This window comes from Callorhinchus milii, unplaced genomic scaffold (assembly GCF_018977255.1).
Source record: "Callorhinchus milii isolate IMCB2004 unplaced genomic scaffold, IMCB_Cmil_1.0 Scaffold2, whole genome shotgun sequence".
In the NCBI taxonomy this organism is placed as follows: Eukaryota; Metazoa; Chordata; class Chondrichthyes; order Chimaeriformes; family Callorhinchidae; genus Callorhinchus; species Callorhinchus milii.
In genome coordinates, this window is record NW_024704743.1 from 100,776,681 (window position 1) to 100,791,993 (window position 15,313).

The 15,313-nt window shown below is 39.6% G+C and overlaps 1 protein-coding gene across 7 annotated transcripts in view; it reads right to left on the minus strand.

Moving 5' to 3' along the window:
- Window positions 1–15,313, minus strand: part of epb41l3a (erythrocyte membrane protein band 4.1-like 3a) — a 164,836-nt gene that overhangs the window by 22,757 nt on the left and 126,766 nt on the right. For 4 of the 7 annotated variants that reach the window (XM_042331958.1, XM_042331957.1, XM_042331955.1 and 1 more), the window contains exons 9-13: window positions 15,014–15,178; window positions 12,321–12,418; window positions 10,632–10,807; window positions 9,593–9,676; window positions 7,821–8,041 (exon numbers count right to left, since the gene is read on the minus strand). In XM_042331958.1, the coding sequence (XP_042187892.1) occupies window positions 7,821–8,041; window positions 9,593–9,676; window positions 10,632–10,807; window positions 12,321–12,418; window positions 15,014–15,178 (744 nt within the window). The remainder of the gene's footprint in view (window positions 1–7,820; window positions 8,042–9,592; window positions 9,677–10,631; window positions 10,808–12,320; window positions 12,419–15,013; window positions 15,179–15,313) is intronic. The other 3 variants (XM_007900967.1, XM_007900966.1, XM_007900954.1) reach the window with 2 other exon arrangements.

The following is a 15,313-nucleotide window of genomic DNA, read 5'->3' on the forward strand; positions in this document are numbered from 1 at the left end:
TCTTTCACTGAAGATGCTTGGCAGGTTTTAAACAGATTATTGTTCCAAAGACATCTGTGATACCTCAGTTGAGTGGGCATGATTCATCATCAGCTTAAACAGTGAATGCTAACAGATTATTCAACCACTGGCAATCAAAGATGAACCTCACTTCCATAAATACGTACCTTCAGCAAAAGTCTCTGGATTAGGGGAACTTGGGCTAAATTTTCCCTCTCTAACCCAGGGCCACCAAAGTCAACTGCAGCAACTGAGATCATCTGAGATCAGCTCATTCAGCATAAGCTGACTGTATGGCCTGGTGCTGCTTGTAGCCATTAAGGAGCCCACAATAAAGGTTTAAAACATCGGGCCTCATCCTTTATATAAACATTGTTTGAAGAATATGAAAAGTCAGCAACTGTGGATAGGAGCTATTTTGATAAACTTTGACCAAATATAGAAATGTATATTAAGCTTTTTTTAAATGGACTACAATAAGTGGGGTGAAAAGTTCTGCGATATCAAATTTACAAGAGATATGAGACGTGTGAAGATCATCCATTCCTTTAGGGAAAACAAAACAAAACTGAAAATGTCTACATTGAAGGCCTAGAAATTGCAATAGGTGCCATTCTGATTTACATTCCTAAATGTGCCAACGTACCAATTATGATGCAGTCAGACCCTCATTCGTTAAAACAGTTAGTACATGCAATGTGGACCAAAACAATGACTACAATCCTAATCCTTCAGATTTGCAAAAAAAAACACAAGAGCATGCACTTTACAACCAGCAAACTCTGCATGACCTCAAATATGGTTTAAGATTAGACACAAAGTTTTCAAATACAAAACTGGAGCAAAGTAATTCCTTCGTAAAAGCTGCCTTTCTCTATGCCCTTGCTTTCGTGCCTGTAATGGGCATAGTGTACCATTCACCTGGAACATCATCATTTATCAACTACAAATGGAGAACATGTGATGGTTCGTCAAAAAAATACAACTGTAGAGCTTTTTCCCTACCCGAACTACCAGAAATCAAAGTAAACAACTAAATAAAGTCACATTTAGAGTAACTCATGTCAACACTTCCTGGAGACCAAAACCACAAAAAACCACGGTAACTTTAAACTCTATGTTAAACGGAAATTCACAAAAAAGATAAGCAATCTTAATGGGAATTCATGCATTTTGGATTGAGGATGTTAAAAAAAATTTAATATGGGACATTTGCGTCATGTTTTTTAATAAAATGACAAATTGGCTCCTGGCATTCGGTATTTGTGTTCAAATTGAGCCATCTATTGAACAGAACACTAGGTTCATTGAAGAACAAATGGTTTGCTTAATATTAATGAGGCTGTAGCTATCCCATATGAGAAAAACAAACCCGAATGATTGTCAAATGGTGCTTGGCAACCGCTAGCATGGCTCATTTGAACAACCCCATTCAATACAGGAATGTACATCCATAAAGTAGCATGTATGTATCATGATCCCAATTACTTCACATTTTCCAAACATCGTTATTGAATAGTTCCATTGCTCTCAAATAATACAAACCAGTTTTCAGTCCCTGGCTTCCCCATACAAGAAAACTTTTTGTCTAATCTGATGAGTCAAGTTACAGTTATGTCTCTGCGGAACACAACTTTAGCAGCACGAAGAGGCAGCAATGAGGTTCTGAAACTAGGACGACTGTTGCAACATTGTACAATGTGCAAGACGCTCAAGCACTGAACACGTATAAAGAGCTGTGTTCTAGGCCGAGGTACACACCTCTTCCTCTGAACTGTCACTCAGGTCATTGTCAAGTGAAGCGCTCAAGGAAGTTGCCTTGGGCTCCAGGTAGCAGAGGCTCATAGCAAGAGGGAAAGAGAGAGTGAGGGCATAGGAGACTGAGAAAGAGGCTGAAAGCAGGAAGAAGAAAATGAAAAGAAAGCAGGGAACAAGGGATGGGGAACGGATAGGGAGGTAATGCTGCAGACTCTCAGGCAAGAAGCTGATATCTGAGAAGCTGGGGAATGAAAGGTAGCCGTCATCATCCAGCACAGAGAATGATGCTGGGAGATGCAAGGAGAATGAAAACAAGGTTCCTTCTTTTCGAGACTTAACCTTACAACTGGAGCTGAGCTCGTGGTCCTCTGCATAGTTCAGTGCTTTCTTATCAGTAGCCTTTGAAGGATCAATGTCAGGCAACAGACATAATGCTTTGCTGGAGTCTTCAGCTTGAAGAGGACCAGATTTTAAAACATTCTCCGTACATCTCCTGCGAACCCTCGCTGGCAACACTGGAGAATCATAGTGCGATGGCAGAGAGTAAGGAGTAGAGTGAAGTGAATCTGCACCAAAGAATGCAGTCTGTGAGAGTTGCGGGGAGGGGGAACGGGAAAAGGAAGAGAGAGAAAGAAGTGAAGAGGAATCAGGAAATGGTGGACGATACACCAGTAAAACGTAAAAGTGCAGAAACATAAAAAAGGACAAAAAAGAAAATTATTAGTTAATGCACCCCACAGTACTTTTTTAAAAAAATTCAGAGATTCAGCTGGAAATGGTAAGTTGTTAAGGAAGCTGCTTCGCTGTTGAACCATATTTTAAGGACCTCCAACAACAATTTGCATTCATGTAACTTCAAATTTAGGTGTCAGTCTGGCTTAGTTGGTAGCATTTTTGCTTGTTCATAATCGCTCTTCCCTTGTTTTTAATTCCTTAGATTCCTTATCTAGGAAAGGGGAAGGTAAAGAAAAAATCCTCAGGAATAGTTACTATATTAGATCAGGAGGCAGCTGAGAGCAGTGAATGTACCCTAAATGTTAATCAATCCTTATGTATAAAGACACTGCAAATTTTCATTATTCCCATTTCAAATTTGACATTTACAACATTTGCCTTTATTTTAATTTAAATTTTTAATATATTCCTGGGTAGAAAATGTCCACACTAAATATGCAACTCAAACACCAACTTGTTTGAATGGCAATAAACTCAAACTTTGCTTAACAGATAGTCATCACGTTTTTATATCAGCATCTCTTGTGATTGTACCGTTACAAAGAAATCAGGGATTCTTGCCATTCTGAATATTTGACAATGACGACAACTACCCTTCACAAAGGGTAGCATCTAAAAGTACGTAACAGTGGTGGAATTTGATGCTGAGCCAGGGTGAGAGGGAGGGTCTTCAAATGCGATCTGAAGAAGGGCAAGGTGGAGGGGGTTTGAGGCAAAGAGTCCCACACAAACCAACTACTTTCAACACCAAATAATGGCAACCAACTCCTTCTGCAACTTTAGTAAAGATGGGCAACCAATATCAGACCATTTATCTGATTAGCCTACAACCTATAGATTAGATTAAATCTATTCACTCACTTGGGGATGTCTCAGCAATTCAGGAAATGACTGCAGACATCGACCAACGTGTTTATTCATAGGATGATATATTAAAAAGATAATTTAAAGAGAGGTACAGAAGTGCTTAAATATGCTGTGTCAAGGACTGGTGTGACTTGGGTTCAAGCCCACCAATTTACAATGGGGAATGTTTGAAGTTTTAGCTGTCCCGAACAGAGGCCCTGAGCTCCACCAATGGCTCAGTGAGTTTAGCCAGTGAGAATTTCAAGCAAACAACAAGGGAAGATCCCAGTTCGATGAGTCTGTGCTGCTAGCTGATCCCAAAAGGGTGGTACTTGAAGCTCTACAATTGACCTCAGCCTCTGGATTATCGAGGGGAGAATCAGCCAAAGTACCCACTCCCAATCACTATCCAGTGCATGTCAAGTGAAGATCAGAACAGGCTCAAAGCCCTCTCTGCCCTGTGCATTCTAATTTTTTTTTTAAAAAAGCAACCAAAAGAGCTCAACTTAAAATGCAACAAACAAATACTCCCCAAGGGTGAGCTAAAGGCTGTCTATCTTGCTGTGATCACTTGAGATTTGGTTTGAATTTATTTGAACATCTCAAAAAGTAGCCTTTGTAACTGAGTTCAGTTATCTAGGAAGTCCATGAGATTTGTGATGGTCTTGACACAAGGCAGATGGTGAGCCAGTGAGGTGTGCTGTAGTGAGAGGTTTCATGAATCGCTGCTGTGTTGGTGCTACACTATGCAATCGCAGCTTTGATATTTAATGAGTCTCATTCCAGAGAATGGTAATGATGCAATAAAGTCTTCTTTCTGCCTTTAATGGCCTGCGCGTCTTATTGTCGCTGTGTTTATTAAGCAGGGAAAGCAAATGCATAAACGAGAAAAGGATAGCCCAGCAGCTACAAGCTCTGGAAAGGTTTGTGATCCAAATAATCTTAAAATCACTGCTGGCATTGTCACCCTTGCAAGTCCGCCAGTTGGGGGTTGAGTAAATCATCTAAGGAAGGAAGGGAAACCTTCCCCTGAAGCATACCTCCTGCTGGGTGAGTATTGACACTGGCATCTATTATGCACCAAATTCAAACCATGTCCAAACACAGGTGTGTTATGCAATGTGAAAACCTTCTGCACAGAGAGAATTACAAGTGTCCTTAATTATGGAACAGTTACTTATGTGAAGAAGGGCACCTGTAATTGCCTCCATTCACATGGTTTAACACATGCCTCGATACACCTGTGTTTATACTTCAATTGAGTCAATCTTTGGATAGGGGCACGAAAAGGGAGGAATATTTTAAAAAGACGACAGGATGGTATTTTGATTGAACTCATAGCAAGAATTCGTGGATCTTTTAAGTTGTTTTTAACTATCAAATAGGCACAAGAGTGAAGTTAAGCAGCTGTCTCCATGACAGATCCATGCATGAAAACATACAGGCATAAGACCTGCAACACTGATGCCTTTAACAGGGTCTCATTAAATGCTGCAGAAATCTGCTCATTACTGGAAAAACATTGCACCAAACCAGTAGATTTTCCTTTCAAATAAATACCTTGGGAAAAGTATCTGATATATTTTTAGAAAATCATGGTGTGAAACGGTTGTTTGCTAAGATCGTTTCCCCAACTCAGGCAACCTATTAAGCCCATTAAAAGGGAACACTCTCTCTTTAGAGAGAGCCCGAGGCTCATAAACTGCAGATATGCCAACAATCTCGGTACTCAACCGAACTGCTCCAAGCACATTCACTGGGATTCAGCATATTCAGCATTAAAGACCCCCACTAAATTTTGTTCTCAAGAAATATCTGAATCTCTCCCTATTCAAAGTTCTTTTACAAGAAACAGTCACATCTCTAGAATAGGATTATCCTTGAATATTGATTCTACTTAATTGGTGCTATAAAAGAGTAAATAGTATGCATTTATATACCTTGTGACATTAATCACATGGAATATGCTGATGTGGGCTATACAACAGTGCAGAACTCCTTTTCTCTGCTACACAGCTATTAATTTTATTTCACATTTCATGCACCAGCCGTCCTATTGTCTTTTCAGGTAAGATTGTCAATTTGTGTCCAGCCACAGGCAGTTTTGTCCAACAACATTAGCATAGGACCCATCCAAAGAGGGGAGATGCAGTCTGAATAGTATTCCAGCCCCATTGTCACAGGCAAATGGATGCTGTGATGGATCACTGCACTGTTCAACTCTCCAATACACATATAGATATACTGACATCGAAAGGCAAACAAAATCTAGAGGCTCATCAAGTTCACACCTAAAAGAACCCTTCCCCACTTCACTTAGCTCATAAAATACACCTACACTGCCTCCTTGGGGCTGGGGGTGTATTTGACTGACTGATGAGCATCCTGTGACTGATGAGATCAAAATATCTGTTTTCTTCTGGATGATTTCTCTCTAACCTGAGCCTGGACAGTTTCAACACAGTTCCTGGTGGGTACAGGCGACTAAAACAAAGGTCCTCAGAGTTGCTGTCAAAATCTAAGTCTTGTTCAGAGATGATAAAGAGGATATGTGATGCAAGAAATTAAATACAACAACAACTTGCATTTCTATAGCGCCCTTCATGCAGGCTAGCATCTTGGAGCACTTAAAATAAGGGGTAAATGTCTTGGCAGAGTAAAAAAAAACTTTAGTCAACATCTGTCCTTAACCAGAGCAGAAAAGATACTTCAAATGACCATTATCTTGCTCAAGTGGCCATTCCTCACTTGTGAAACAGAAACACAGCGAAGTCTAATCCTGCTCTCACTGGGAAACTACACACACATACACCCTTACACATCTACACATGCACAGACACCTTCCATCAAGGGACAGTTGTCAGAGCAGAAACAATTACTTAATTCTTCCCCTTCCATAGACCAAGGACAATGAGACAGATTGTAGAGCCTCAGTTGCTGTTCTGGATGAGAAGAAGTGGATTCTGCACAGGACAGGATTCGGCCTGCACAGTTCTGATCTGTATGCTTTAGTTCTACACTTGGCAGTTCTCTTCAAACCTACCAGCCCACCAGGAGAGCCACAGTATGCATTCATATAAAGGTTAAGCTAAGGTTCATTTTTTGAAAGTTGTTTTTTATCCTCGATATTATTCCCCAACACAGAGGGCATCAGGTAATTGGTTTTGCACTGGCGGGTAAGGAATCGCAATGCTGTTATGCACTGAATAGCTATCTAACCAGGTCCTGTGGAGGTCAAGTTTGGCAAATAACTCGTCAGATTGAAAATATCTCCATTCCCATTGCTGCCCATAAATTCAATGAGGTTGTAGTAACCTCAAACAGAATAGCTGTCTCTGGCTGCATAAATCAACACACAAATCAACGTCTGACTGCTCAGCTAATCATCCCTTCTGGTCATCCCTAATGACAGCTAAAATCAATGCATTTACCTGATGCCTTTGAGAATCCAAATGTTGAAATTCTTAATGTTTAATAAAATATCCATAGGTGTTTATATGTTTTTAATAACACAAGCGACAAAGCAGTTCTTATCGACAAGAGTGAAATTTCCCAGAGGTTTATTAAAATTTCCCTGTGGACTTTGCTTAGTTCTCACCAACTTCTATTGATCTTTGTCATACTCCATCAAACACACAAGTTCAGTACTTGCATTCCATGTCCTTTAGTACTGACTTAATACAGTGTATTAAGTTATTATAGAGGTTGAAAAAACTGCTGAATTATCAATGTCAGGAGAAGAACATTTTGTGTTTTAAATTGTATTATCCGATATAAGAGGCATAAAATGCTACTAGTCTTAACCCATAAGACCACCGTCTTAATATTTAAGACAGCTCACCACTGTTTTCTATTCTTAAATTCAGTTTCGATTTGGAAGCTAGTATTCTGGGTCATTAAAAAGAACCAGTTTGAAAATTAAGACTGAATTTGAGATTTTTTTTCACAATTTTGCACAATCTTAAAGTTTAAGACAAAATGGTCTAACAGGGTAAGCCTGGATGGAATTTGGGGCTAAAGATGCCAGGTTGGAACCAATAGTGTGAATCAGATGAAATATCCTATAGAAAATAGAGTTTGGATTGTAAGGAGCTTTTTCAGTGAGAGACACTAGCAGCACAGTGGTTTTGCATTGGGAGCACTTTTCAAGGCAAACACAAGTCTCTGATGTGCTATTAATTCTAACTCCAGTTCCATGTAACAGTAGGATTATAAATGGTTTGAGAATACCAACCCAACAATGTGCTACAGTTTGTGCAGTGCATCAGTAAACTACCGCAAGAATTAATGGGCTTCATTGGAGTGGAGTTGAACTGGCCAGAAATTAACATTTTCACCTTATTGCAATCATGACAGTTTACATCAAAGGGATACTTTACTTGTTTTTCAGATCTATAACCTGCATATTTTACAATACTGATTCCCTCCTCCCTTTCCCCCTACCCTCCCTCAACACTTTCCATACTCTGGTACAACTCTACCTTTGTGTCATGCTTGGCTGGTGTGACAGATGGAGTAATATCAGCCTTCGCTGTCCTCTCCTCTTCTTCTGCCTTTTCCTCTTCTGCCTTCTTCTCTGGTGTCACTGTGGTTATTAGATTGGTTGAGACAATAGTCTTGGCTGCACCATAATGGCCAGCAGTAACCTCAGAGGCAGAAATGGAATCCTTCATGAACATCTCATGGTTTTCTGTGACAGATGCTTTAAAATGCAAATCAGAAATGCCATTAATAACAGTGCAGTGCTTCAAAGAATTGTATCCATTGAATTTCAGTTTCACATACTCTGATACATTGTTCAAGATCTCTGCAAATTTGTAACAGTGGTAGAGATACCTAATTTGGTTGCATTAGTTCTTAAGCCAATCATAGAATTGTGCACAAAAGAAAAAGGCCTATGTTTATTTTTTTTATTCAAAATATAGCACTGCACTAGTGGACAAGACCATCAATAATGCAAATAGAGTCGTAAGGAAGTAATGTTAAATTCAGTTAAAAATCCCTAGTTAGACCACATTTGGAAAACTGTGTACAGTTCTGGTCATATTACAGGAAGAACATTGTAGCACTGGAGAAAGTATGGTGTACATTTACTAGGGATGTTAACAGGGATGATACAGCTATGAAGAAAGATTGGACTGGTTGGAACTTTTCTCACTAACGTTCAAATGATTGAGAGAGAACCTAATAGAGGTGTTTAATAATAGGAAAGGATTTAAGAAGATGGATGTTGATAGACTATTTTCACTTGTTGATGAATCCAAAATAATAATAATAATCCTTGCATTTGATATAGTGCCTTAACACGTTTTCGAGACATCTCAAAGGACTTCATAGAATATACTGTAGAATGAATGGACTGTATATTTTGTGGCCAAAAATGAGAGAGCATAAATATAAGCTTAGTCAGCAGTAGATCTAAGAGTTCAGAGGGGTGGTGAGAAAATGGAATTCACTGCTGGAATTTATGGTTGAAACAAAAAGCTTCCTCATTTATTTGAGAGGGAACTAGATGCATACATGAGGAAGAAGGGAATAGAGGGATATTAGAACAACAACTTCCACTTATATAACGCCCTCCATGCAGGGTAGCGTCACAGAGCGCTGAACACGAACAGGAGCGTGAGGATCTTGAAGTCGACCCGTTCAGTGATTCGGAGCCAGTGGAGCCTGGCCAGAACTGGTGAGATGAGGGTACAGAATTTGGTCTGTGTCAGAATGCGGGCGGCAGAGTGCTGAATGAGCTGGATAGTGAATAGTGGAGCTGGGGAGACTGGTGAGGAGTGCTTTGGAGTAATCCAAGCGGGAGGTGACAAATGCATGCACGAGGGTTTTGGCTGCATTTGGGGTAAGGTACGGTCGGAAGCGGGCAATGCGGCAGAGGTGGAAGAAGGCGGTCCTGGTCAGGGACCGGATGAAGGAGTAGATGGAGTGGAAGCTCACATATCAACGAAACTCATGAGCTGCATAGAGTTGAGCCAAAATAATTGTTTCCATGATGTAATATTCTATGTCATTTAATATTGAATTATTGGGTACAATAAATGTGTTACTAGCAACCCACGTCAAGAAAGATTTAAACACAAGAGTCTGTGAAAGTGAAATCAGATTACCATCATCCAAAAAACGATTAGATCATACAATTCGGTTATTAATCACTCTGCGTTTGTTGTTGAGGTTAAGAGGTCAATCACACGCATGCAAATTTTCTGAAAGAAACAACTTCTCCCATATATCACACTGTTAAGTCTACCTGTAACTTTAGTTTCATTATCTGGGGTTACCAGCTTTTCCTCGCCAACAAGAGCCACAGGATTTATTGGTCTACTCTGTTGATCTATGAAAAGGTTTACAAGTTAGAAAATTTAGTTCAAGTATTAACCTGTTACAACGCAGCTTGGTAGATTATAGCTCATAGCCACTAATGCCATTTCCTCTTGTCTTGCTCATATAGGGTATGGACAGGAAGCACTGCTGACATTGCATCATGAAAGATACAACATACAGGAAGTGAGGTCAGCTGCTACTCAGGAATCCCGGAAGTGATGACCGGTGGCCCTTTTTTTTCAGATCATCTCCTTAAGAACATGAAGTCTGAGTTTATGGACCCAAACCACCATGTTGTATTGGGATCACTTTGTACGAGCCAACAAAAAAATGACTGGGTTGATTCCCAGAATCCATGACTGGAGGCTAACTTGCAGGATTTATTAATGGGAAGGAATCCTATTAGAATTCCAGTTGACCCACGAGAACTCTGCTTCAGAGTAGGGTTCCTGCGGGTCAGTGTGACTTATTTCTGCTTCACATAAAGAAACCTAGCTGCGCTTATTCGAATCCCTCAGTAAGGAATTCTGTTTAAAAGTAACACAAATTAGACCGCAGTAATTTTTTCCCCTAAATTAAGTCTCCGTTGCCTTGTATATCCTGCAAACTAGACATAGTATGCTTATAGCAAGTTTTAGCAATTTGCTGCCGATACTCATTCTGTTTTATTCAGTGGCATAACAATGACAATTTAAACAGCGCCTTTCACTTTGGGGGTGGGGTGAGAGGGGCATGTACTTGGGGGAAGGAAGGTGCCACACTCAACAAGATAGGGCTTAAGTGGGTTTTGAAGGTGGAGAGAGAGGGGGCAAGATGGAGGGACGTAGGAGTGAAATTCCAGAAGGCAAGGGCAGGGTTGCTGAAGGCACCAATGATGAGGCACAGAAAGGTTAAAGAGCACTGAAACAATAATATTCAGCAGCATTAACAAATGTTGCCTCAGACTGTGACTTCTCTTTCCTTACCTCCATCTAAGCTACGTGACATGGTGTAACGTTTGCTGGAAGAACGTTCAAAGTATGGTGCTGGGCGGTCTATGAGTGAACTGGCTCTTCGTGTTTGGGCCTGGGTTCTGCCGCTGTAGCGGAATTTGGAACCCAGTGTAAGAAATTTCTTGGGAGGTGGCTCAGGAGACACGAGGCTGTAAAAGAAGCAATCGATTTAAACAGGAAACTGTCATTGAATAAGTAGGTGACACCCTAATTTCATTAGGATCCATTCATAAGATGCACCAATCTAAGATCACTTGTCATAGTAAGATTCTGCTGTACGCCAAGATTGTTTTTCTTGTAAATTACTTCAACTTCAAATAGTATTTCCCATCTTTCAAGGTAGCGTATGGGAAGGTTTTCAAAAACCTGTCACCTATTACAGTGGTACAGAAACAGGGTCACTATCACAGTGAGACCCAGAGACCTAAGGAAAAGAGATCAATTCTTACAACTAGAAGCAGCCTAAAAGAAGCTCTGATTTAATTTCAGAGCTCAGTTGATATCCCCAGCCATATGACAATGATGATATAGAGTGCAGAAGTCATCTAAAGTGTGAGATTAAATCACATTCTTCAAGACTGCCTGCCACTGCTTGAACTGATGTACACAACACCCTCCACATAACAAATTCTGTACTGCCACGGCTAAAATTAGTGATGAAATGAAAACAAATTAAAAATGTTATTAATTGAAAATAATTCCGCCATTGGATTCACAGGAGAGTATAATAAATTCATTATTTTGTTGTTGGCACACCAAGTGATAGGCCCGCTGAGTCCACCATGCACTTTAATATAATTGCAGGCAACTTTATTTGATAAACATTTAATGAACTGATATTTCCCACTACTCCGGTGTATTATTCCATTCTGAGCGCTGCAGCATTCCGAGACACTATCCGGAATTAATGAATGGCATTTTATTAGTTCAAGCTGTTGTTTGATCAATGGACTTAAAACTTGCTAGATAAATATGGTCTCCAAATTAGCAGGACGTGTCAAGTGACATAGATCCAAACTAATTTAGACTACATTATATACTTCTGCAGCCTAAAGCAGGCTGATTAAGTACCTTGTAGAATACTGTAATTCAATACCTCTTCAATGCTGTTGCCACAACTCAAACTTGTGTGCATGTAAAATAATATAGACTGGTTTCACTATATTGATAATAATCCTTGCATTTGATAGTACCTTTCACCTCAGGAGGCCATCTCAAAGTACTTCAAAGGATTTACTGTGTTGCTGCCTTGGCGTATCTGAAAGTATTGTTCAGATACTTACACGAATAGTACTAGTTCAGATACTTTCAGCCACTACCCCCAAAAAACTCAGAAACAAACATTAAACACTGCAGCAATTTGGACCCATTATATTTATACTGTGTGGGTGTGAATCACATTCCCACTGAATCTACAATCTGAAGGCAGTGCTGGAAGTGAGACTGCAAACCATGGAAATGTACAACCCAGTAGGAATCCAGTCGGCCCATTATTCTGTGTCAGTGTTTGCTCCTATTTATACCAAGCGTTTGTCAGTGAATCACTGACAGTATATACACAGCACAATAGTATATATTGGTGAAGGTTGTTTTTCTTCTGTGATATTCTAAATTAAACAAGATCTCCTCAACTAAGATTCATTTGTAAGAGTTGAGACTTACCGAAAGAACGTGTGATGCTCGATACAGACTTTCCACAACCTTTTTGCTGCTCTGTGGTTTGGGAGTTTAAATCCAATGGTGCTCTCAAACTGCTCAAACTATGAGGGTGGAGGGGGAAGAAAACAAGATGTCAAGGTTTACTCAGAAAATATGCAACCGAAACAACTGTATAAAATAGCCCTCTCCTTACCACTGATTCTAAGGAGTGGGGAAGAACTTCAGGGAACAATAATTATGTCAATCTCCCTTTTGTCTGAAACACTGGCCTCTCTAACTCATTTAGTAATATTTTAGCATTGGTTTCCTACTGAAAAGCAACAATGTCTAATACTAATAATAATCCTTTGTTTTGATACAGGATATTATCACGTCTCAAAGTGCTTCAGTGTTTTCTATAAAGTGTAATAATTATTTTATAGGCGAATGTGGCAGCTAATTCGCGCACAGCATTGTCTCGAAACAGCCAGAAGTCAATAACTGATTTTTTTAAATTCTGTTGACCGGGACAATACTCTTTTCTTTTGAATAGTGCTGAAGGATGATTAACATCGATTTGAACAGACCGACAGAAGCTCGGTTTAAAGTCTAATCAAGAGATAGCACTTCCATCAACAGTTTTCCTCCAGCACTGACTAACGTTTCAGACCGACTATGAGCAAAGAAACTATCCACATTTTCAGGTTTGGTAGATACAGAGTGCTTATTTCTGATATCCATGAGCAGATATATGTAGAAATACACATTTTACGGAGCAGGAAACATTAGGGAGTTGTAGTTTATTGGTAGAGCTATGGCCATTCTTTAGCTGACTTAAAAAATATAATAAAAATAATCCTTGCATTTGATGTAGTCGTATCATGTCTTCGAGATGTCTCAAAGCGCTTTACAGATTCTACTGTAGCGTGTAATGACTGTATGTCTCGTGGATGAATTTTGTACTGTGATTCAGAGAACTTCGGTCAGAGCGGTGGGCCTTTGAACCGAAACCTCAGTTTGTTATGTGAAACACCATCCTAACACTAATAATAACAATAATCCTTGCATTTGATACAGCGCTTTTCACGTCTTCTAGATGTCTCCAAGCACTTCACAGAATATACTGTAAAGTGAATTGACTGTATATTTGTGGGCAAAACGCAGCAGCCAATTGCGTACAGCAATGTCCCACAAACAGTCGTGGTTTGAGTGACCAAATTATTATTTTTTTAATTTTTTTTCCCCTACCGTAACGCAGCTGAAAGATAATCTGCCCTCAGCACTATTGTAAACTGCAATGCCAGCGTGTTATAGTCAGTGCCCAGCCTCTCAAACATTAAACAAAAGATAAAGACATTTTAGCAAAATGATAGCGACATTGAAATAAGGAATTGAAAATCTATGTTGATCTGTCTTACATCTACTTTGTCTGCTGCCGTGTATTGTGTCTGTTAATTGCCCTTGGGAAATATAAGTAAATATACTTTCCAGCTTAACTAGGATTTTCTAAAGAAATATTCCTTGATAATGAATTCAGGTAGGCAGCAGTCTAACAATACAGCATTGGCATATAAAGCCACAGTACAGTGATTTGCACAGGCACATTCACACTCATTTGAGACACCATTTCACTTATTTTAAACAGATGTGCATCAGATTCAATTTTGGTATTTTTCCTCTTTGAAGATCAGCAGGATATAATAAGCTCTAATAATGTCACATGAATCGTAGAGGGTGACTAACAGCCACACAACAAGCAGGGCTATTTTCATTCAAACAGTGCTACTCTGTGGGCTGTCTCTGGCAGAGTAGGCTCCCACATTAATAAACCTCTATTGGGAAACTCTATAACAGAAGACCATTCAGAAAGCATATCATCTGTCAGGAGAAAATTGACAATATAATTTTTTTATATACAGGAAGCAAATAAATTCTACAAATACTTATATCAACATTCTCGATTAGTGAAACAGTCACAGAAATATTAGCTCGATCCTTATCAAATTCAACTATATTAAAATTGAAATTTTAATCTAGGCCATTGGGCGCAGCAGATTAACATGTCTAACTAGGTGAATTAGAGATAAACGAGTAAAGCTTAACAATTTGCACAAATTAAACACAGCAATTACAACTCAAACCTGGAAAGGAAATTAGAATTTTTGCTAAAGTATCTTGAATTAATTAAAGCTATTTTGGGGATGAAAAAAAACATTGCTTGAGAAAATTGCAGTGAAAATGGCATACAAACAACTGCTTGGGCATAAAGCACATCAAATGCAGGGAGCCCAATGTACACCCCAATGAACCACAAGGCTTCGGCCCTGAAGAGACCTTGGGTCTGATCTGTGTTTGAGGGTCAACATCACATAAACGGTCTTCCCTGCGCAAGGCATGTTTTCATGTTTCAAGACTCCTTTTCCCTCGTGCAAGGCACCATTTACTCTGCCGTTTTCCTGATGAGTATTTTTTTTTCCAACCACGAAGAGATTTTTTAGTGTGCAGCTCAGGCTGGATTTTGATCCGCCTATACACATCTTTGCCCAATTAGTCTTTTCCAAAAGGAATTCTGATTTGAGAATAATATTAATTTGCTGACTACTTATACATTTTGTCAGGATATTATTGCATGCCCTGTATACATGCGATTGTTATAATATCAGCATCCACTTAGAGGCACTATAAACAACTAGTGAGCAAAGCAGAACAAACCTCACATTTGAACTTACTTCACTGGGCCGAATTTTGATGTAGAAGTTATTCCTTTTGTACGAGATCTTGAGAACTTTGGGCCAAGCAAATCGGTTAATTCTCAGACGGTCCCTGTAGATCAACAAGCCACTGGCACACACCCCCAGCATGATATCAACTCCTTCCGAATCCTTGTGAAGCAGAGAAACAATTAGTGTAACAGTACATTCATTATGACAAGTCCAGTGCTGCGGCCTTGGCACCACTACCTGTGCAAAGTTATCAATGTGGAGTCCTGTAGCTCAGTGGTTAGAGCACTCGCTTTG